This window comes from Phalangium opilio, unplaced genomic scaffold (genome assembly GCF_054372755.1).
Source record: "Phalangium opilio isolate 3A_F unplaced genomic scaffold, DU_Popi_V2 ptg000031l_1, whole genome shotgun sequence".
NCBI lineage: Eukaryota > Metazoa > Arthropoda > Arachnida > Opiliones > Phalangiidae > Phalangium > Phalangium opilio.
Window position 1 is genome coordinate 1,013,934 of NW_028324158.1, and position 24,915 is coordinate 1,038,848.

General features: G+C 34.4%; 1 protein-coding gene across 5 annotated transcripts in view; it reads left to right on the top strand.

Moving 5' to 3' along the window:
* The first annotated feature begins 1,690 nt into the window (after positions 1-1,690).
* Positions 1,691-24,915, top strand: part of LOC149687026 (cytochrome P450 4V2-like) — a 43,823-nt gene continuing 20,598 nt past the window's right edge. The window contains exons 1-5 of one of the 5 annotated variants that reach the window (XM_089869539.1): positions 1,691-2,450; positions 2,536-7,147; positions 7,762-7,950; positions 10,518-10,630; positions 23,742-23,827. In XM_089869539.1, the coding sequence (XP_089725665.1) occupies positions 7,767-7,950; positions 10,518-10,630; positions 23,742-23,827 (383 nt within the window). In that variant the 5' untranslated portion in view covers positions 1,691-2,450; positions 2,536-7,147; positions 7,762-7,766. Of the gene's footprint in view, positions 2,451-2,535; positions 7,148-7,181; positions 7,367-7,761; positions 7,951-10,517; positions 10,631-23,741; positions 23,828-24,915 lie in introns of those variants that run through there. The other 4 variants (XM_089869535.1, XM_089869536.1, XM_089869537.1 and 1 more) reach the window with 4 other exon arrangements.

The following is a 24,915-nucleotide window of genomic DNA, read 5'->3' on the forward strand; positions in this document are numbered from 1 at the left end:
GTAATGCGTTTTAAAATGATTTCTCAACTTAACTGATATTTAAATTTCAAAATAACCAAGATTATAACGAACATTTAAGCGGTATTATGTTTTGCTCTATAATTTGCGACACGAGTAGAGCTAAGAATTAAGTCGTTAACTAGCTTTAATTATTTTTGTTTGTAATACGCCGAAAACATTAAAACACTATCTTACCGGCTGTTTCCTACAGCAATATTTTTCTCGTGAGTTGTTTTACAGCAAAGTGTTTGCCATATCAAGAAGTTATATCAGTATCTCAGAGAGAAGATATAAGATGCCTTTGTATTCGCGCGCCATAGTCCCAGTCCCCCTTTCAAAATACAAGGGGGGACGTAAAAGGAGGCGCCGGGCTTTTTCGCTCTCGTCAGTCGGAAATTTTCCTCACTCGCGTCGTCGCGCTGACGTGAGTTTTCAAGAACCAATGAGATGCTGGTTGTAATTTAGAGACGGGGATTGACTGCGGACCTACGTTAGGACTGGAGATAAAGCTGGAAATCTGGCGAATTTATATCTTCTCTCTGAGATACTGATATAACTTCTTGGCCATATATAGACTCTAAAGTAACTTAGGTCCCTTTTTAAAGCACCGAAAAAGTATAGAACACTAAAACAGTCTTTAACGAAGCTGAAAACTACTACTACCATTTTTATTGCTCCTTGGGAGCGCTCCGCGAGGACCTAAAGGAAAACGCTATTAGACAGCCATGTTTTTTCGCGGGATATTTGAATGAGATAAATCGTAACGAAGTCATTTAAGTAAAATTAACTTTGGTAATTAATGATTAAAGGTGTGTAAAGGCGTTTGCATTAAACGATGATGGAACGTAATCAGTATTAAAGGAATTTTCTACTTAATTGATGTTTAAATTAGAATATTAATACGCCGAGAATGATTAAAGATAATTGTAAAGTGATATTAATGGTCATTGTTGTCCATTTATGTGCTACGTGGTTCGGTACAACTAGCAAAACGATTTGGTATTTGAAAACAAGTATCTTAAGTAGTTAGTTAGCTTTAATTTGGGTTTTTCTGGAATGTGCCGAAATTGATTTTTTTTTTTTTTGCGTTAAATGGTTGGATAGAACCAATAAAAGTTTTAATTAGTGTTTTTCCTTTCTTTCTTTTGGAAAATGCCAAAAGTGAAGAGACAATTTTACCGCTAAGTTTTCGCGCTGTTATTTTATGAGAGTTAACGTTCGAATTTACGTTGATTAGTATTATTTAAACGTGTTTAAATGGCATTGCGTTAGACAATGGAAAATTTTAGTGGATTTTAAGTATAGTTTTACCACTTAAGTGAAGTTTAAATGTCCGAAAATTTTGAAAGAGCATTATAAGATTAATTTAAACTTGTTTAAGTCGTTAATTAGCATTTTTTTTGGTTTCGTAAAATGCCGAAAATAAACACACTACTGTACCGCCACTATTTCGCAGGCTTTTTCTTGAGAGAAAACGTTTTAATTACTTTGATTTGTAATATTTAAACGTATTTAAATGGTCTTTCGTTATTATATTCGAATGAAATCGTTATTTAGCTTTAATCATGGTTTTTTGGATTTTACGGCCTAGTCTTTTGATTTGCCGAATTACTACTCTATTTTACCGCCTAAGTCGAAAGCCAAGTCAATCTAGCCGAAGGGTGTTTTCTAGCAGACGACGCATAGTGGAAAAAGTACTATTGTTGAGTTTTTTACTTTCGGCACTTTTCGGCAGATTCCAAGTTGGCGGTAATTTAGTGAATGCCCGTTCAATGCCGACTCAATTTATAAATTTAAACCGTGTTAGTGGAAATACTAGTTGTACTCCCGAATGCAATGTCCCAGTCGCTCTCACTAAAAGCGTGGCGCATATCCGCAATCGGCGCAACCGACTGAACCGAGAGAGAAAAAAATCTGAGAATTTGTTTACTTTTTTACGGCCGAGGCTTAGGTTAAGGGCGGGATTGTGATACTCGTATTACTCGTAGCAAGGCTCCCTAGATAAGCCTTGCTCGTAGTAACTCGTGAGTCGTGACTCCCATCCCTGCTCGTGAGTCGCGCCGCATCGTGCGTGCTTACAGTGCCTCGTTAATTATCAAATTTCGTTCTTGTTTTTAATCTACTGACCCTTTCCAGTGTTTTATTTTTTAACTTCTCAATACTCACAGAAAAATATGGTTATAATAAAGTATTGTTGTTACCGTGGCTGTCGCAATAATTCGAGAAATTTGGATCCCTCTGTTGTTCAAGGGGCAACATTTTACCCTTTCCCAAAGCCCAAAACTAAACTAGAAAAATGTAAAAAGTGGTTAATAGCGATAGGAAGAGAGGATTTAAATAATGTGGATCAGATAAAGGGTCACCATTATATTTGCAATTACCATTTTGAGGATGGTCAGGGACCTACAGATCGAAACCCAGATCCTTTTCCATATGGAAGGATTGTTAATGTGAGTATTATCAAAAGCTCTTGGATAATCTATAGCTTTGTTTTTGGTTATTAAAATAACTACATTGTCTATTATTACGACAAAGGAGGCCAGAACAATTTCACCTGGTTTACTTGGTCACGAATCCATACAAGGCATGGGAGTCCAAGAAGTTCACCAGGCTGAAGTTACGGAGCTAGTAATACCTGATAATAATAAAACCAGGAACAGTGAATCGTCAACAAATATTACACACATTCAGCGGAAGCTAGGAAATTTGAATGATGTAATGTTAAAATTTTTGCTATACCAAGTTCAAAATTTGGAAAAGCAATTAATGTGGGGTGTTGTCAAAAATTATGATTCCTTGGTTTTCAACAAAGCCACGAGTTATGGAAAAATTGTTTCCGTTTGTGTTAAAATGAACTCCATATTTGAAGTCAAAGTAGAAGCGCTCGGCAATTTGATTAGAGAAACTAATGATATTTGGAAATCTGAAAAATCCTATAAGATTATTAACAATTTCGAAGAGCTTTTAACATTTTTAACGTTTCTTGATTCCTGTTCACTTTGTGGTGGCATTCCGGATAAAGAATTGATTGATCTTGAGAAAGGAAATAAAGGGTCCCAGAATAGTTTCACCAATTCGCTACATTCCACAGAATGTGAATTTATTTACGTAGCTAAAGGAATATCATCTCGGTGCAAAAAATGTAACGGGTTGAGAAGAATATTGTCAAAACGATTTAAACGGAAAAATGTAGTTGTTGAAACAAGAACAATTAAACGTTGTAAATCGATAACTAATGAGTAGAAATATCAACTTCTGAAGGAAAATCGAAAAGAAATCCGAAAATTGAAAAGGAAAATACAGGCTTTAGAGAGGAAACTTGAAAAACACCTCGATAATGTAAAAAAGAAATTGTAAGAAATAGATTAACAGATTTTCGGCGAAACTTTGGATGAGAATCCCTTTATAAGCAAAGAAAATTTCAAACTTATAATGATGAAACAACAAATGGATGTTGTTTCTTCTAAGAATACAAGACCAAAGAAGTGGAACCCGGCGATAATAAAATGGTGCGTGTATCTTCGGAGTAAATCACCATCTGCGTATTTAGGGAAGTTTTTGTTTTATCAGCCCGAGGAACTTTGTACCCGTACCTTGGAGCCTTTTCGGGAACAAGTGGATTTTCCCTTGACGTAATTAAAGAAATGCGGGCAAAGATTGGATTTAAGAAATTAAGAAGAACATAAGAAGTATATTTCCATTATCATTAACGAAATGAAAATTAAGGAAGATTTGGTATACAAGGCTAACACTGGCGAGCTTGTCGGATTTTGTCATCTAAACGAAGCGGGTGATAAACTGAAAAAAAGCTGGAAACAAATAACTTGGTAAAAACACCTTGGAACCTACATTACGTGACAATAATGGTGGGTGGATTGACCACTAATTTCAAGCACATACTTGGGTAGATTAGAGGTTGTAATTTTAAACCTAAGTTCTAAGACTAATCATAGTACTGAGCTTGAAAGTATTTTGTTGCATTTAGGCGTATTCTCAAATATTCCTATTGTACCTTTCCACTTGCATAAAGTAAAACATGAATTCCAAACATTTATTTACACCCTGTATACATAGAGGTACAAGAGGAACAGTTGAATTTTCAGCTTTGATTCGTGAATCGTGATTCGGGTTCAATGGAAGCGCCCCTTCGGGTGTGTGATAGGGTGAGTTGCTTGTAGCGCCATCTACATGCGGCGAGGTAAACTAAAAGATTACAAACCCCATGTTAACACTCGAAGTTAAGCAGCTTCGAGCGCGGTCAGTACTTGGGAGGGAGACAACGTGGGTTCGAATCCCGCCGGGGACGTTTTATATTTTATTAATTTTTATTAATTTCCGTATTAATTAATGGAAGGAAAAGTGTTTGTAAAATAAAGAGATGTTTATTAACAGAGAATTAAAATATTTGCAAGATGAAACATTACGGTATTTATTTTTTGTTCAAATTGAATAGCTCCTTCGCTCGCCGATAGGGGCGCCACGTATCAAAAACCCTATCACACACGCGAAGGGGTGGGATGGAAATTTTCGTAACAGAATGTCGCGAGACCCCCCTCGCAAAGAGTCGCAATAGTTTGTCTAGGATCTTAATAGTGTTCTAATGTCTATGCCTGTATACTTTAATAAAATAACGTCATCCGTTGGCAGTATTGGGGTTTGTCCACAAAGGAAGGTGTTGGTCTGATCTTTTCCACACTGTATATACGGGGTGTTTTGAAAAGTCCATCAAGAAAAATGAAACGTGTTTATTGGACCTAACTCAGTGGAAAGTATTAAAGAACCCAACATTTATTTCGGAGATATGGTCCCCCAAACATTGGCCCCTAAAACAAGAAAATATACAACAGTGTAGAAAAATAGTTTAAGCCGAGTAGCCAGCTTGTTGTGAACAATTAGATAATTTCAATAGCTTTTGATCTAAATACGTTTTACCTTTACTCAGCAGAAGGGTATAAAGTGTGTAGAAGTATGCCTACAACGGTATAGTATCTCTGCATTTTATATCAGTATTTTAAAATAGTTTTTTTTTCAGTCAAATCGCGATATATATATATACCATTTGACTGAAAAAAAAAATTATTTTAAAATACTGATATAAAATGCAGAGATATTACCATATTTATGTCAACGTAAAGTCTCAGATAAAGAAGCTGGGTAATGGAACCGGTTATTAATTTCAAGAAGTAAAACTGTATGGCTCTAGATTAAGTAGAGGTTATGTAATTTCAAAAACTATTTAGTCGACGAAAAAAAAACTAGTTTCTTAAATACGAGGAAAAAATATTTTGTAATAAATCCCGTTCGTTTCCTCGTTCCCTAAATTAAAGCAATATTCACACTTACACAAGAAACGGTTCAGAACTTATTTTCACAATTAGTTTTGCAAACGATCTTTGATACAAGTACGGACTTGACAATACTACGTCAAGAAACCTTCCTTCCATGTTGCCCGAATTGCCAAGTCCCTGTTTGAAGCGATTTAATCAGCCTCGGTGAGTCGATTTACACCTAAATCGTTAAAAGACTTCTCTATTAGAGTTGTCTATTCATGGATTAATTATTAATGCTTCGTTAGTGCTCTTATGCTAAGGCTGTCGCTAGTCTTATTTGAGGTGGAAATATCCATAAGATCAGTCCTTAAGACTACCCCTCATCCCAGGTGTATTAAAATCATCTCATCCTGTATAAAAAATACTCTTAAATTAGTAGAAATAGAAGAATTAGAAGAAAATATCTAATATATGTCTATTTGAGACAAAGCTAGTTCGTTAAGGCAGAGGCACAATTCGTAGCCGAATTTGACTAAACCTCACGGTTGATATCAGAAACACTAGTCAAACCCCTGACCATGAAGCCTGTTATAAACAACCGATTCTAGACCCGTAACATTTCCCCTTTATTATTAACCCCTAAATAAGTATCATTTGATTGTATTTTATATTTCAAAATAGGCTCGTTTCTAAAAAAACCTCATGCAGAGTTTTTACTGGGGTGGGCTCAAAGACACAGGAGACAGGAAACTATGCCCCGTTTCTAAAACCTTAAACACAAGGTCAGCAATAAATAGCCGAGCAATTCATTAATATAGAAACTAGCCTTGCGAAGCAATGTCAAGAAACCGGGTTTGAAATTAGTTTCTCGATTATCACTTTAGTTCACAATTTGGAATCGCTTCGAACCGGTAACCCTAGTTAGTGTGAATATGGCTTTAAAATGCCTCTCACTCCCTAATCTCCCCAAACAGAGGGAGAGAGAGTATAATTTTCTCCACAAATGATTAGAATCGAGTCGAAACGCGGACTAAAATAATCAGTTTAAAAAATACTATCTCTAAACTAGAAGTGATCAACTTTGACTTTTTATTTTCGTGTGAAAGTTTATTTTCGGCTGTGGAAAGTGTGTGCAAATGGGTCTATAAATTATCAAAGTAAGTGGAATTCTCTTTACTCCCTTAAAAGACCGGGCATGACAATTTAGGGTTTAGTGTACAGTAACCAGTTCCCGGTTTCCATTCATTTAAAACTACCGAGCAACGCAGCTGGGTAGTTTAGCTAGTGTACACAAAAATATATTTAAAAATATAACCTTAAAACTACAAGCTGTTAGCATTTACAGCTTATGGCCTGAAATACTGAAAACTTTCGGATAGGCCTATTTGAGTCGGAAATTTTTTGCGATCTCTCATCTCAGTGCTAATACAATCCGCCGGTATTGACAAGCCGCCTTTTCCTTGAAGTCGCGCCTTGGCCAGAGTTCCGAAAATACTCGAACAAATTAGCACTATTAGGCCTCCGAATATTTTGTATCGGATGTCTACTCTCGAAAAAGAACCTTCGCATTTTTGGGCGTTTTAACTCTTTAAAGGAATAATCTATTAAGAGACTAATGAAATAACTTCACAACAGAACGATAATCATTAACAAAGTTTCAAAGTAGACATTCTAAGCCAAACACTCATTTTAGTAAACAACGCTTGTTTCTTCATTTTATCTACCATTAACCAAATACAGCAAGATTATCTATCAGAACAAGAAGTTCGCTATCTACTGGTAGCTCACGCTACTTCGTTAAAGATTCTTATTTAGATGCTGCTTTCTTTTAAACAAAATTGATTTGGGCTTAGAACGACAACGTCTGTATATTTTTGGTAAGCTTTGTTAATGATTTTGATTTTCTTTCATTATTCCGAATTTATCAAAATATGGTTTTTTTTGGTCATTTCACTTTCCCCTTAAGAAAATTGATCGTTTTCATTCGTTTACTATTGTCTATTCCATAGTATGTTTGTCGTTAAAATAATGTTGTTTCTGACTTTGTTTATTCAAGTGCGTGAAATCGGTGCCATATCGCCGCGAAGGTGCTTTGGGTGCGTAGACGTACAATTTCCTCTAATCAAATCTGTTAAACGTATAGAATTTAGAATTGTCCATAACGAAGCGGCTTAGAACAGTGGTGCCTGCTTACGAAGATGTAAGCGGAGCATCATGGGGATTCCTTACTTATACTACTTCGGAAACACCCACGATACTTTCGGCTGCAAACCGATCGGATTTGTTGTAGAATCGAGCTAACAATCCATGAATCTTTATTAACTAATACGAGAATTAGCTTAAAGACTTTTTCAGAACGCTTGGTTTAATTATTATTTTTAAGCGCAACAGCTTACCAATCATTCTATCAGTGAATTATTTGTGAAAATTGCATTATCATGGAAAATAAGTGAAGGTAATATTAGTATTTCCCAAATTCTATTATTTTCAGAGAGCATGGAGTATTTAATCACGGATAGATATTCAGTGTTGGGAACGCTCACACTGGTATCATTGTTCACACTGTTATTCTACGCATTCAAGTATAAGCGTTACGTCGACAAATTGATGAAGTTACCGAACTCAAGAATCCATCCGTTTTTTGGAGACACTCCAGCACCCCATATTAAGCCACTCACCAGTGAGTATGAATTGTGTCAAAATGAAAATATTTATACAAATTTCAAACTACGGCCCGTGAAGATTTGAAATACCATGTAACCAGACATAATTTTTAACTGTCCAAGTGACGACTGTCAAGGACGACTGTTCATTGTTACACTAGTTCATAGTTCTATCAGTTCGCAAATTGGAAAAAAAATATTTGCAAGCCGGAATAAAAGTATTTGCAAATCCGAGCAAAATTATTCGCAAATCGGAGCAAAGATATTCGCAGCTTCTGGACCGCGTATCAATTCACGGAAATTCGCTAAATTTTGTTTCATTACGTTATCTGTCTCACCATAACTCATACCCCGCCTTGGAATGGGTAAAAAGCCTTCTGCCCTATACTGTGATGTGTGGGGTAAAAGAGGATAAGGGCATAGAATCTCGCTCTACATGGGGTTCTTTAGATGTCAAGACGTTTCTTATTTTTTTATCTTATTGGATTACTCCTACAGTAGCTTTCGCACTTACCGTTCCTCCTGTTTTTGCTTTGGTCCCATTGAACCGAATTCCCATTCGACAGAAGGGTTTTTTTTGGGGGGTCCCATTCGACCGAACGTAGCCAAAGGTGCGGTTTTATTATAGTCCAATTGGACCGAAATTCTATTGAACTGGCAGAAGACATACTGTGTGGTTTTGCATTAAATATATTTTTAATTTCACAACTTATTATTGTTAAAATAAATGTGAGTTGAAAATATATTACTGCACTTATTTTAACTACGTTTTAATTACGGCGAACCTCACCTACCCTAGCCTAACCTAACCTAACCTAACCTAACCAAACGTAACCTAACCTAACCTAACCCAACCCAACCTTGTTTGGAGGTAAAAAGATTATTTATATGAGTATTAAAAGCCCGCCTCTTACCACGAACAATTTATTAGCAATAATAGAAAAATTTTGGAAAAGATGTCAGATAATTAAATGGAGAATATTTTGGAAAAGGTGGCAGCTAATTAATAGGAGAATATTTTGGAAAAGGTGGCAGCTAATTAATAGGAAAATCTTTTGGAAAAGGTGGCAGCTAATTAATAGGAGAATATTTTAGAAAAGGTGGTAGCTAATTAAAAGGAGAATATTTTGGAAAATGTGGCAGCTAATTAGTAGGAGAATGTTTTGGAAATGGTTGCAGCTAATTAATAGGAGAATATTTTGGAAAAGGTGGCAGCTAATTAATAGGAGAATGTTTTGGAAAAGGTGGTAGCTAATTAAAGGAGAATATTTTGGAAAAGGTGGTAGCTAATTAAAAGGAGCATATTTTGGAAAAGGTGTCAACGATTTATTGGAACCAAACCAAACCAAACCTAAACTAACCTAAGCTAAACTAACCTAACCTAACCTATGCTAACCTAGCCTAACCTATGCTAACCTAACTTAACCTAACCTAACCTAACCTAACCTATGCTAACCTAACCTAACCTATGCTAACCTAACTTAACCTAACCTAACCTAACCTAACCTAACCTAACCCAACCCACCCGAAACCAAAATATTAAAATTTTAATTTAAAATTTAAAGACATTGATGGAACTACCATTAAGACTGTACTTCATTTTAAGCACAATTTGTTTATTAATTCTATATATCTCTTGCCTTGAAAGGAATGAAAGTGAGCGTTTTAATTAGTATCACGAAACATGTACTTTTAATATTATTAACATACCTTTCGGAGCTTCGAACCAACAAACTATCGCTTCGCAGTCCAACATCGTATCCACTACACCACCGAATCGCTGACGGCTACAGTGTTTCAAGTTATATTCATGTATTTTTTAGAGGCATATTCGGACGATTGGGATTTCGGTCCATCGGGAATATAGCCATTGGGCTGGAAATCTAAAATCATTGCGGGATATTCGGTCGAATGGGATTTCGGTCCATTGGGAATTCGGTTGAAAGGAACGATACCCCTGTTTTTGCCATAGCAATATTGAATTGTAAATGACAAAAAGAGGTTTCCATAAAAAATGGCTGCCTCCAACGATTTGAAGGTGAAGTAATTGAACGATATTTTTTTTTAGTTTTACAAACTCTAATTTAATAAATTTATGCGAAAATTTTCAAAAATGCCTGAAAGAACAATATTAGGTGCTCTACTGAAACGAAGGGTCACGACAGCAATTCGATTGCCGTGATTATTGGTTTAATCGCCCTGGATAACTCAGAATAATGTTTAGGTGTATCGAGAGGATAGTGTATACAGATCAATCGAGTTGTCTTAAAAACGCTTGAATAATTCAATATTTAATATTTAACGTCTCTATTTGCATTATGAAGGTTTAGCTTTTCAGGCCAACGTTTTCAAGTTATAATTGTAGTGTTTTACGGATGACTCCTTAATTTAAGTACGAAACAGAAAAACAAGGCTATATTAATTATTTTACATTTTAAATGACAGAATCCATTTCTTGCGGTTATAATTTTCACATTTTTAAATATTTAAAACTTTTTAAAACCTTAGTGGAAATTGAACGTTATACTCGAGCTTTATTATTTTATTTCCTATTCTTAGTTTATGAGAATGTAACTTGTTGCAGTGATGGTGCAAATTTACGATGGCCTTTGTCATCTCTTCCTGAAAGAAGGCGTCGTCCTCGTCTGGATTCTATTTCAACCTTTGGTTATTCTCTTCAGCGCCGAATCTGTCGAGGTAAGCTCATACTTGGCCAATGCCTATTTGAAAGCTGAAATACCTATTAGCGTTTTCCATTTTACTGCCCTGAGAATGTTCGCTATTCCCTATGGCATACGGACTACATACCCCCAAAACAGAGTACCCCCGGTCATAATAACAAATTGTGGAAAACGTTCAAAATGTTTCACTTTCTACCATGGGTCGGCCGATATTAATGAAATTTTAACCACGTTCTTTATCAACTATTTGATGGTGAAAGCTCAAATTTTAGCCCAAAATATTAATGAGAACTAAAAGTAGAGGCTTTTGAAAAAAAGTGACGTTTTTAGGTGTGCGCCATGACCATATTCGTACCCCTAAGCATAATATTGAATAACTTTTTCCCATTTTGATCAAACTTTATAATAATTTCAGATAAAGGGTAATATAAGCAGTAGATTTCAATAGTGATAACGATATGTCTCTAACTTGAACGGTTTTCTCGCAAATACGGATAAATTTCAAAAAAGATCGGGGGGTCAACTTTGAAGCAAAACTCTACAAAGGGGTTAACTTCGATTTTTTTATTTTTTATAAGGAATCTATAGTCCTATATCTAGGCTTTAACTTGATACCAAATTTGTTTTTGATATTTTTGTTCTAAGGCACAAAAAACGTTAAAAACCAAATTTCAAGAAAAACACATTTTTTGGCAAAAGTATTTTATTTTAATGCACTAGGAAAACCATTATTTAGCTATAAATAATACTTATGTGCATTGTCTAGGCATATTTTGGGAATTGTCAATTTACCTAAATATGGCTAGAAAGTTCCGATTTAACTTTGTCGCTCTTCAAAAACCCTGCCAAAGGAAGTCATTTTCTTCTTTTATGGCTTCCATCACTGAGGCCACATACACGTCTTTATCGTATTTGGCTGTTACGAACTCTACAACAGAAATATCATCTAAAGTAATTGTATTCACGTTGGCATCAACAGAAATATCATCAAATATAATTGTATTCACGTTGGCATCAACAGAAATATCATCAAACATAATTGTATTCACGTTGGCATCAACAGAAATATCATCAAATATAATTGTATTCACGTTGGCATCAACAGAAATATCATCAAATATAATTGTATTCACGTTGGTATCAACATCCTGATCTATTGCGACCATAACATTTGTGCTGAACGAATCTCGTGCAAGTCTGTACATTTGTAATTCTCTGTGTGATGTGGGAATGAAATTATGGTGGCTTCGAGGGCCAATGACAATACAAGCTTCTACCTTTAACTGTTTCATTAAGTTCATAAGATCATACATTAAGGTAGTTTTACCACACTTCACACATCTACACTGTTTTAGCGATGTAGATGCTTCGCAATTTCAAAAATGCAAAAAATCTGCTAGTTTTAGGTTTCCACTATTCGGATTTTGATCAGCCGCAGAAAAGCCCCTGTGACGGTATTGTTATGTCGTGCTTCCTTGCAAAACATCGAAAATTATCAAATATTTAAGCCTTAACAATTCTGAATGGCCAACAAAAAGGATTCTAGTACTAATTTTTTTTTCTATTTCGAAAGAGGATATTAATTTTCATCAACTATCTCTTGAACATCTTTCCAGGGCTAATACTGTCATTGGCCCTCGAAGCCACCATATTTTCATTCCCACACCACACAGTGAATTACAAATGTACAGACTTTCACGAGATTCGTTCAGCACAATGGTCGCAATAGATCAGGATGTTGATACCAACGTGATTTCAATTCCACTTGATGATATTTCTGTTGATGCCAACGTGAATACAATTATACTTGATGATATTTCTGTTGATGCCAACGTGAATACAATTACATTTGATGATATTTCTGTTGATGCCAACGTGAATACAATTACATTTGATGATATTTCTGTTGATGCCAACGTGAATACAATTACATTTGATGATATTTCTGTTGATGCCAACGTGAATACAATTACATCTGATGATATTTCTGTTGATGCCAACGTGAATGCAATTACATTTGATGATATTTCTGTTGATGCCAACGTGAATACAATTACATTTGATGATATTTCTGTTGATGCCAACGTGAATGCAATTACATTTGATATTTCTGTTGATGCCAACGTGAATGCAATTACATTTGATGATATTTCTGTTGCTGCCAACGTGAATGCAATTACATTTGATGATATTTCTGTTGATGCCAACGTGAATACAATTACATTTGATGATATTTCTGTTGATGCCAACGTGAATACAATTACATTTGATGATATTTCTGTTGATGCCAACGTGAATACAATTACATTTGATGATATTTCTGTTGATGCCAACGTGAATACAATTACATTTGATGATATTTCTGTTGATGCCAACGTGAATACAATTACATTTGATGATATTTCTGTTGATGCCAACGTGAATACAATTACATCTGATGATATTTCTGTTGATGCCAACGTGAATGCAATTACATTTGATGATATTTCTGTTGCTGCCAACGTGAATGCAATTACATTTGATGATATTTCTGTTGATGCCAACGTGAATACAATTACATTTGATGATATTTCTGTTGATGCCAACGTGAATACAATTACATTTGATGATATTTCTGTTGATGCCAACGTGAATACAATTACATCTGATGATATTTCTGTTGATGCCAACGTGAATACAATCACTTTTGATGATATTTCTGTTGTAGAGTTCGTTACAGCCAAATACGATAATGACGTGTATGTGGCCTCAGTGACGGAAGCCATAAAAGAAGAAAATGACTTCCTTTAGCAGGTTTTTGAAGAGCGACAAAGTAAATTGTCTAGGCATATTTTGGGAATTGACAATTTCCCTAAATATTCCTAGACAATGCACAAGTATTATCTATAGCTAAATAATGGTTTTCCTCGCGCATTAAAAAATTATTTTTGCCTAAAAATGTGTTTTTCTTGAAATTTGGTTTTTTACGTTTTTTGTGCCTTAGATCCAAAATATCACAAACAAATTTGGTACCACGGTAAAGCCTAGATGTAAAAAATAAAAATCGAAGTTAACCCCTTTGTAGAGTTTTGCTTCAAAGTAGACCCCGGCCCGCTCTTCGAAATTTTGAAATGGATCCGCATTTGCGAGAGAACCGTTCAAGTTAGAGATATATCGTTAGCACTATTAAAATCTACTGGTTATGTTACCCTTTTATCTGAAAATATTACAAAGTTTGATCAAAATGGAAAAACGTTATTCAATATTATACTTAGGGGTACGAATATGGTCATGGCGCACACTAAAAACGTGACTTTTTTCAAAAGCCTCTTCTTTTGGTTCTAATTAATATTTTGGGCTAAAATTTGGGCTTTTACCAGCAAATAGTTGATAATTAACGTGGTTAAAATTTCATTAAGATCGGCCGACCCATGGTAACATGGTCGTTCGAATCGGTGTGGAATGACCCAACATCCAGGTCCGAATCCCATTCGACCAAAACCGCTTTTTGGTTTTTTATGGAGAATATATTTAAATTTCCAGCCCAATGGCGGGCTTCTGCTGAATGAGAATTTATTTGAAAGAATTAGTTAATTAAATGTCTGTGAGGATTTCGAATCACCGCAGCAGCATGGTAGAATATCAGGCTTTTAATTCAGAGGCTCGGGTTCAAACCGCGAGAAGGAAATTGTAAGATTGGTTAGGTTAGGTTAGGTTAGTAATATTTTATAAATCATTTAACTATTGTACGCCTTTTCCAAAATATTGATGTTTAGTTTCATTGACTTCTCAAATAATATGCCTTTTCCAAAACATTACTGTTATGTTAGGTTAGGTTTGGGTTGGTTAAGTTAGGTTAGTATTATTTTATAAATCATTTAACAATGGTACGCCTTTTCCAAAATATTCATGTTTAGCTTCATTGACTTCTCAAATAATATGCCTTTTCCAAAACATTACTGTTATGTTACGTTAGGTTTGGGTTGGTTAAGTTAGGTTAGTAATATTTTATAAATCATTTAACTATGGTACACCTTTTCCAAAATATTCTTGTTTAGCTTCATTGACTTCTCAAATAATATGCCTTTTCCAAACAATTACTGTTATGTTATGTTAGGTTAGGTTTGGTTTGGTTAAGTTAGGTTAATAATATTTTATAAATCATTTAACTATGGTAGCCCTTTTCCAAAATATTGATGTTTAGCTTCATTGACTTCTAAAGTAATATGCCTTTTCCAAAACAATATTGTTATGTTAGGTTAGGTTTCGGTTGGTTAAGTTAGGTTAGTAATATTTTATAAATCATTTAACTAATGTACGCCTTTTCCAAAATATTCATGTTTAGCTTCATGGTCTTCTCAAATAATATGCCTTTTCCAAAACATTACTGTTATGTTATGTTATGTTAGGCTTGGTTTGGTTAAGTTAGGTTAATAATATTTTATAAATCATTTAACTATGCTACGCCTTTTCCAAAATATTTATGTTTAGCTTCATTGACTTTCAAATAATATGCCTTTTCCAAAACATTACTGTTATGCTAGGTTAGGTTTGGTTTGGTTAAGTTAGGTTAGTAATATTTTATAAATCATTTAACCATGTTACGCCTTTTCCAAAATATTGATGTTTTATAGCTTCAATGACTTCTCAAATAATATGCCTTTTTCAAAACATTACTGTTATATTAGGTTAGGTTTGGGTTGGTTAAGTTAGGTTAGTAATATTTTATAAATCATTTAACTATGGTACGCCTTTTCCAAAATATTTATGTTTAGCTTCATTGACTTTCAAATAATATGCCTTTTCCAAAACATTACTGTTATGCTAGGTTAGGTTTGGTTTGGTTAAGTTAGGTTAGTAATATTTTATAAATCATTTAACCATGTTACGCCTTTTCCAAAATATTGATGTTTTATAGCTTCAATGACTTCTCAAATAATATGCCTTTTTCAAAACATTACTGTTATATTAGGTTAGGTTTGGGTTGGTTAAGTTAGGTTAGTAATATTTTATAAATCATTTAACTATGGTACGCCTTTTCCAAAATATTATTAATGTAAAGAAAGCCGCCTTTATTAGCAATTCTCTCCATTATCAATCACTCTTAAAATTAAATTTTGCATTTCAAACATCAATATATATATATATATATATATATATATATATATATATATATATATATATATATATATATATATATATATATATATATATATATATATATATATATATATATTGATGTTTGAAATGCAAAATTTAATTTTAAGAGTGATTGATAATGGAGAGAATTGCTAATAAAGGCGGCTTTCTTTACATTAATAATATTTTGGAAAAGGCGTACCATAGTTAAATGATTTATAAAATATTACTAACCTAACTTAACCAACCCAATATATATATATATATACAACGAAAACTGTAGGGTAAAAAAATTCCTTTAAAAAAAGTGAAAACGTTTGCTTTTTAAATTTTGATATATATTTTCCCAAAACCGCACATTTGGGCTGTTTTCGGTTGATTGGGAAACGCGTACGGTCGAATGGGATTCGCTCGAATGGGACACAAGGTACGAAGGAGCGAAGGGTGTTGGGTTTGAATACCCGAAAGTGTGTTAGTAGAACTTACTTAAAACTCTCGTATTTGTAATTTAATCGTTCACTTTTATTAATTTCTAGTGGAATAAATAGGTTGATATTTTAATAATGAGTAATGAACGTAACGAAGAAAATTCACAAACATGAAGCGAATTTGTTTTAAATTTTTTAATTATACTGATATTCATGTTAATGTTTGGTTTATTAGATTAGATTCGACTGAATACAAATCATCCATGGATTAAAATGATATTTGCAAAATATGGGAAGGTTTTTCGTATCTACACTGTAAAAAATTGTGGTGTCTTAATAGCGCCATAATGGTGTTAAAACAATGAGCACTATTTGTACACCTTGACAAGGTGCTGAAATAGTACGAAAATAGTGCGATATTTTAAAAACACCATTAGCTTAAACCAATGGCGTCGAAATGGGTTTATAAAACATAATTCTTTAAAAGGTTTGCAAATGTTACCTTAATTATATAAATAACCCTATCGAATACCCCATTAAATGGTGCTCAAATGGCATAGAATTAGTATGATATTTTTTAAACGCCATTCGCTTAAATAAACGGTGTAAAAATGGGTTGAAAAAGCCTCATTCATAAAAAGGCGCACAAATGATACCGAAACGATATAAAATAACACCTTCGCAAGGCCCATATAAAGGTGTTGAAATAATGCTAAAATAGAGTTATGTTTGGAACACCATTCGCATAAATAGAAGGTGTAAAAAAGGGCTGAATAAAACCTCATCCTCCAAAACGTGCGCAATTGATATAAAATAACACCTTCGCAAGGGCCATATAAAAGGTGTTGAAAATGGAGTTATGTTTTGAACACCATTCGCCTAAATAGAAGGTGTAAAAATGGGCTGAAAAAACCTCTTCCTCGAAAAGGTGCGCAATTGATATAAAATAACACCTTCGCAAGGGTCATATAAAAGGTGTTGAAAATGGAGTTATGTTTTGAACACCATTCGCCTAAATAGAAGGTGTAAAAATGGGCTGAAAAAACCTCTTCCTCGAAAAGGTGCGCAATTGATATAAAATAACACCTTCGCAAGGGTCATATAAAAGGTGTTGAAAATGGAGTTATGTTTTGAACACCATTCGCTTAAATAGAAGGTGTAAAAAAGGGCTGAAAAAACCTCATCCTTGAAAAGGTGCGCAATTGATATAAAATAACACCTTCGCAAGGTCCATATAAAAGATGGTGAAATAATGTGAAAATGGAGCTATGCACTCTAAATTATGGTACCTAAATGGTGTTGTAGTGGTGTAAAATCTATTCTGCACTATTTGTACACCTTGATAAGGTGTTGAAATGGTATGAAATTTTATTAACACCATTAGCGAAAATGAATGGTACAAAAAAGGTCTCAAAAAACATCGTTCGATAAAAGGTGCTCAAATTATACCTAAATGGATTAAAATAACACCTTCGATTATACCATTAACTGGTGTTAAAATAATATGAAAATGGAGCTATTTTTTTTTAAAAACTTACACCATTGCAAAACCCTATTTACCTCATTTCAAGTCCATATTTACACCATTTCAAGTCTACATTTACGCCATTTAAAGTCCCTATTTACACCATTTTAAGTCCATATTTACCCCATTTAAAGTCCATATTTACCCCATTTCAAGCCCTATTTACACCATTGCAAAACCATTATTTACACCATTGCAAAACCCCTATTTACACCATTGCAAAACCCCTATTTACCTCATTTCAAGTATATATTTACCCCATTTCAAGTATATATTTACCCCATTTCAAATCTATACTTACCCCATTTCAAGTCCCTATTTACACCATTGCAAAACCCCTATTTACACCATTGCAAAACCCCTATTTATACCATTGCAAAACCCTTGTTTATACCATTGCAAAACCCCTATTTATACCATTGCAAAACCCCTATTTATACCATTGCAAAACCCCTATTTACACCATTGCAAAACCCCTATTTACACCATTGCAAAACCCCTATTTACGCCATTTCAAGTCTATATTTACCCCATTTCAAGTCCCTATTTACCCCATTTCAAGTCCCTATTTACCCCATTTAAATTCCCTATTTACCCGATTTCAAGTTTATATATACCCCATTTCAAGCCCTATTTACACAATTGCAAAACCCCTATTTACCTCATTTCAAGTCCTTATTTCACTCCATTTCAAGCCTGTATTTACATCTATTCAAACCTCTATTTACACCATTTCAAACCCTATTTACATCATTTCAAACCTCTATTTGCACCATTGCAAACCCCTATTTACCCCATTCAAGTCCCATATCACCCCATTTACTGGAATCGTTATTGTCGTGTTCAGTGGGACTTCACTATCTTTCCCATTGTGTATGTACACGTTGAAGGCTTTTCTATCATATCAAGCTCGATACATGATTTCAGTTATTGCTCATTCGAAAATATTTCATGGCATAATCATTGTAATTTTAATGCTACAGACCGAGATTAATATTAGGTCATAAGATAATAAATGCGGGCCTTTTCGCAAAAAATGCTCTATTTTTTAAGTCCTTGAACAATAACGCTATATTTTTTAAGGTTTTGAACAATAAGCATCTTCCATTTCCAAAATAAAATCTCAAGTGACCTTAAGTGGTCTAACCATGTTATTTATATAACTGCTAAGGCCCGTCGCATAGCTGGTTGATTCGTAGAACGTTTGGACGTTCGAAAGCGTCGTTTATATCTTTTAATGCTCTGGTTATTAAATTGCTACAATATGGTGTAGAGGTCTGGTCACCTTATTTAAAGAAAGATATAGATTCCATCGAGAGGGTTTTGCGTTATTTTACATCCTTTTACCATGGTCAACCTTATATAAATTTTAACATGAATCGCAATCGTGAAAGATTGGATTATAGTACTCGTCTGAAACAATTGAATTTTTTGCCAATGTATTTGTTAAGTCAAAAAGCTGGTTTAATTTTTTTGTTTAGAATCATTAACGGATGTTATTATTTTCCCCCTTTAGACTATATTAGTATTAACGAGAGGCATGAATGCTTAACTTTTTATATTTCAAAATGTAGATGTGATGCTTTTTTACACTTTTTTTTAATGGAATGCGCTTCCTTTTAACATTAGATGTTCTATGACAATTTATACTTTTAAAAATGACCTTGATAGTTATCTCAAACAAAAGCGATACCATGTTTAAAAATTGTTCTTTTTTACCTCTCCGAGTGACGATGACGTCACGGAGAGGTATTGCACTGGACGTGTATGTGTGTCTGTCTGTCTGTCTGTCACACCCCACGTGACTGCGTTCGCAGTTTGCGTATCGGAGCAAACGTGTTCCCCATTTCCGGACTGCATTGACAGTTCACGGAAATTTGGAAAACTGTGATTGTCTCCGCTGGCTATTCTACTTGAGTTCCCACACCACCAGTGTCGGTTTTCGTCCTCTCCTCATGGACACTAGTCTGTACTTGCTGGCTTCCAAGCACCACCATCTTCTGTTCTTCGTCAATTTCACCTTGACACCAGCTTCTATGCACCACCATCTTCTGTTCTTCGTCAATTGCACATTGACACCAGCTTCTATGCACCACCATCTTCAGGTCTTTGTCCATTCCACATGGACGCCAGTCACTACATTCTGGCTTCTTTTCCTTCGTCATCGTTTGGTTTCAAGATATACGCGGCGATCGGCTAGGGTTACGAGAAACGTCTAGCCTCCCAATGGCAGGGCTTCCACCATCGATTCACGCGAATACGTTTTTTATCTATTATTGTAACGGAAACGAATCGTATATACCCCAAAATTTGAAAAAAGCGGGCAGGAGGGGTACCCTTCACTTTAAACGTCAATATTAGCAAAGTTTCGAAAGATAATAGGAACAACTTTATTTTAAACGATTTAACTATTTTTAAAGTTATTTACTGGCGATTAAAATAATTAATATCATTTATATTTATTTAATTAATTATTTAAGATAAACATTTCTATGTACTGACAAAAGTGAGAGTTAATATAGAACGAGTAATGAAAATTGCATCTGAATCGAAACACTACACGCATATCAAAGTTAATATAAAGCGAGTAGGATGAAAAGATCTCTTACAAAACGATAACATTTTCTTTTTGCAGAATATTAAATGGAAATACTTAAATATTTTTCGGCATTACGATTCTTTTAGTAGTTGTGTAGCTATAAAGCTCTGTTTCATCTCAATATTCCAAGAACATCTTTTGATATTAACATTTAAAATTTTGTGTTTACTTTTTAATTCATCTTTACTACATTTATATATAGTGTAAACGTAACTTTCAGCTTCATTGAATAATAAGGATGTTAATACTTTATCTCTCCATACGTGTTGAAACGACTGGGTCTATGAGATATGATAACCTAGATTATAACCAGAATTGACCTTGTTTCATGTCCTCTTATAGAAGGTCTTAACGGTTCAGAGTGAGACGAAAGTTAAATACACATTTAAGTGATAGATATTAGGTCCTCATTAGAATTATTGAGGATACGCAGGAAGTTATTAAACGCTTTAAACTTTACAAATGTTCATGGCAATATCTCGCCGATTAGAACTATGTATTTCCGGTTTGTCTCATTGGCTGGCGGACCTGTGTTTGGAAAGTAAATTCGTCTCGGCTCGGAGAGGTTTATTTTGGTTTCCCAACTTGTGTTTTAATTTAATTTATTCTAATTTAATTTTTGTATGTCTGTCTTGGCAACCAGTGCGATAATGGGACTTGTCCTTAATCTGGTTGCCTTCAGTGGAATTTTTTTTTACTGAAAAATAAACATTATTATTATTATTATTATATTGCTTGCTTTATAGATCAGCAGGTTAGGGTTAGGAAAGGCATAGGTTAGTTTTGCTTATGTGTCTTTGAGACCTTCGGTTCCAAATTTTAAGCATTTGACCTCTTGATAGTAAGCGCATGCATATACTCATATCCCATAAATGCAAAAATTTAAAACAATATCAATAATAACGAACTTATTATCGGTGAAAGCGTTTAAAAATGAAAGTTTTGCTTATGTCGTTTCTTATAGGCACTATATTACGTTAGAAAATTGATTTTGGGTACTCATTCTATGTTCAATTTCATAATAACTTAAAAATAACAATTTGTGAATCGCTTTATCAAGGTACATTTCTCCGATTTGAAAACATTTAGTTCTTCTAAACTCTAAATTTTGCTTAATATTTAAAAAAACACAAGGAATTATTGCTCATTTTACCTAACCACTCAATCTTCATTAGATAATCAGATTAACGCGGATATCTTCGTGTTCGCGAGAATTACTATATTTCCATAGGGAACTTTTAATCGTAATATAACGAATCCAAAATCCGCCAAATTGCGGGGTTTTTCAGCCGAATGGAAGACACTGTTAATTACCGTAGTTAAATCAACTTGAAATGGGGTGAACAGGGGCTTAAATGGGGACTTGGAATGGAGTAAATAAGTAGGGTTTCTAATGGAGTATGTAGGTGTTCCAAATGGAGTAAATAGGGGTTTCAAATGGAGTATAGGGGTTTCAAAAGGAGTAAATAGGGGTTTGAAATGGAGTAAATAGGGGTTTGAAATGGAGTAAATAGGGGTTTGAAATGGAGTAAATAGGGGTTTGAAATGGAGAAAATAGGGGTTTGAAATGGAGTAAGTAGGGGTTTCAAATGAAGTAAATAGGGGTTTGAAATGGAGTAAATAGGGGTTTGAAATGGAGAAAATAGGGGTTTGAAATGGAGTAAGTAGGGGTTTCAAATGGAGTAAATAGGGGTTTCAAATGGACTAAATAGGGTTTCAAATGCAGTTAATAGGGGTTTCAAATGAAGTAAATAGGGGTTTCAAATGGAGTAAATAGGGGTTTCAAATGGAGTAAATAGGGCTTAGAAATGGAGTAAATAGGGCTTTGAAATGGAGTAAATAGGGCTTTGAAATGGAGTAAATAGGGCTTTGAAATGGAGTAAATAGGGTTTTGAAATGGAGTAAATAGGGTTTTGAAATGGAGTAAATAGGGCTTTGAAATGGAGTATATAGGGTTTTGAAATGAAGTAAATAGGGCTTTGAAATGGAGTATATAGGGTTTTGAAATGGAGTAAATAGGGCTTTGAAATGGAGTATATAGGGTTTTGAAATGAAGTAAATAGGGCTTTGAAATGGAGTATATAGGGCTTTGAAATGGAGTAAATAGGGCTTTGAAATGGAGTAAATAGGGCTTTGAAATGGAGTAAATAGGGCTTTGAAATGGAGTAAATAGGGCTTTGAAATGGAGTAAATAGGGCTTTGAAATGGAGTATATAGCCTAGGGCTTTGAAATGGAGTATATAGGGCTTTGACATGGAGTAAAAAGGGACTTCAAATGGTGTAATAATGAGTTTTTTTTACACCTTAAATGTGGTGCTAACTATAGAAAAATATTTAACACCTTTTTCTTTTCATTTGGTATAGTTATGTGACACACGTGGCGTAATTTTGCCTACGTTTAAGACCTTTAATCTAAGTAGTAATATTAGAGTCCAACAGATTTCCCGAGAAAGATGTTAAAAAGCATTATAAATGGTGCATATTTCCTTAAAACGGTGCATATATGGCTAATATTTCCTTAAAACGGTGCATATATGGCTAATATTTCCTTAAAACGGTGCATATATGGCTAATATTTCCTTAAAACGGTGCATATATGGCTAATATTTCCTTAAAACTTGCAAATAATATTTTCAAATGGCGTGAATTTATCATAAAAATGGTATTGAAGTACACCATAAATGGTGTCATTTTTGGCACCGAAAAAAACCGCATATATGGTGTAGGAATGCACCATTATTTTTTACAGTGTACTTAATAATTTTAGATTACGTATTTTTGAATGTTTCAGCTTGGAGATATCTTAAAATTTCGATAAAATGCGGTAAAAAATCCTTTCATTTTGATTCTCGCTAAGATTATTTAACATATATCGAAAATACATTTTGGGGGATTTTGAAACGTTTTTAGAGGTATTCTAATTTCATGTATGTTCTGTTTTAATTTCTTAATTATTGGTAATTATAATGGAATTTACGCAGTGTGATCTATTTCTAATTTATCATTAAGATTATAATCTATTTTGAGGTTTACATGTGTGGACCTCAACCGTCTTTCTACCATATATCTGGGGACATTTTGTGAATTGACACTTTCATGATCCACGTAGTCACTTCATTGACAAGTGTGAACTTTCATCTTGCTACATCTATATCTGAATTTTGAAATTAGTCTGCAAGTTTGGTCCCCACTTATGCGGTGGAAATATCGTGTGTTTTAAGGTCCCTACATATAAATGTCCAAGGGTTATTTTTCCACAGTGAGTGTTTAAGTACATGAATTATGGCATACAATGGTAATAACTGAATGTACCCCAACCGTTGCAACGTAGAACCATGGTATTGTTCTCGTTAGCATGTATGAAAGGAAGATGTAATCCCCACGTGAAAAGGGAACACAGTCGGTCGATTATCTTCCTTGGCATTATCTAAATGTTCTGCGATCTTTTTTGCTCTAGGCTCTGATGAATAACCCTCGATTATTGACCAAATCGGACGATTACTATTTTCTGAGGGCATGGTTGGGAGAAGGCTTGTTACTCAGGTATGAATAGTAAAACAATCGTTTTCATGGGATACTAAAATGTTCCTTAGAATATTCCTAGAACTAACTCATAAAACCGCTTTACCTAAGAAACTCCCGAAATATGTTTCGCAGAGAAGTAGTAGGTACTCACAAAAATATGTTTTGGATACGCGACCATTTTGAAACTTATAAAATAATTATTTTCGAAATAAATCCAAATAATGCAGAACATTCATTTACGTATGCTCAAAGACTGTACGCGCCGAGCGAGCCGCCGCGTTCACTAATTGGTGGGTAAATGACCGCGTCCTAAAATGAAGCCATAGGGTTGTTGTGTAGTTATTTGTAGGAATTATTACTGAAATTCCCCAGAAGGGGTGAAATTTTACCCGTTTTCAAAGTTCTAGAATTCATTGCATTAAAAGAAATGAATGAATTAACGCGATGAAAGAGAAAAGGTTAGTTTTTAGACTTAAGCTTATCCAGAGGTGGATTAGGGGAAGTTATGAACGAGCCATAGGGCTCACTGTGGGGGCATTTTATTTACGAGAGAGAGGAAGAGGAACGGCTGGGTGGGTTAAAATTCCTCCCCTCTATCAACGGAGTAAGATTAAGGTCTCTACCTGGTGGATGTTAAGAGAAGTAACACGGGAAATTGAGAAAATGGCCTCCGAAGTTAGGCTTGAAAACTCTTCGCGACCTATTATGAGTATTAACAGCTCTAAAAGTTATGAAGAAGTATCAACTCAATGTAATTTTTTATTTAATGGTCAAACAAAATATGAGAAATAAGTCTGTAGGTTGTAACCGACAAAAAGTAGCGAAAAATCGGAAAAGATAGCTAAGCCTTTGCCGCGCTTTAAATCAGTTTCAACCCAGTGCTTGACTTTAAAAAACCCCGTCACAATACCACCAAAGAAATCGGATGTTAAACGGAAAGGTATTTACCCTGCTTTGGAACTTAAAATATGGGCCACCAACGCTACTCTAGTTTCAGAGGAAGTCACAAAATAGCTGAGATCATTTTTTAATTGTTCTATTAACTTCTTAATAATGGGAAAGTTCGCGCCTCCCGACGATTGTTCCATTTCTAACTATAAACGACT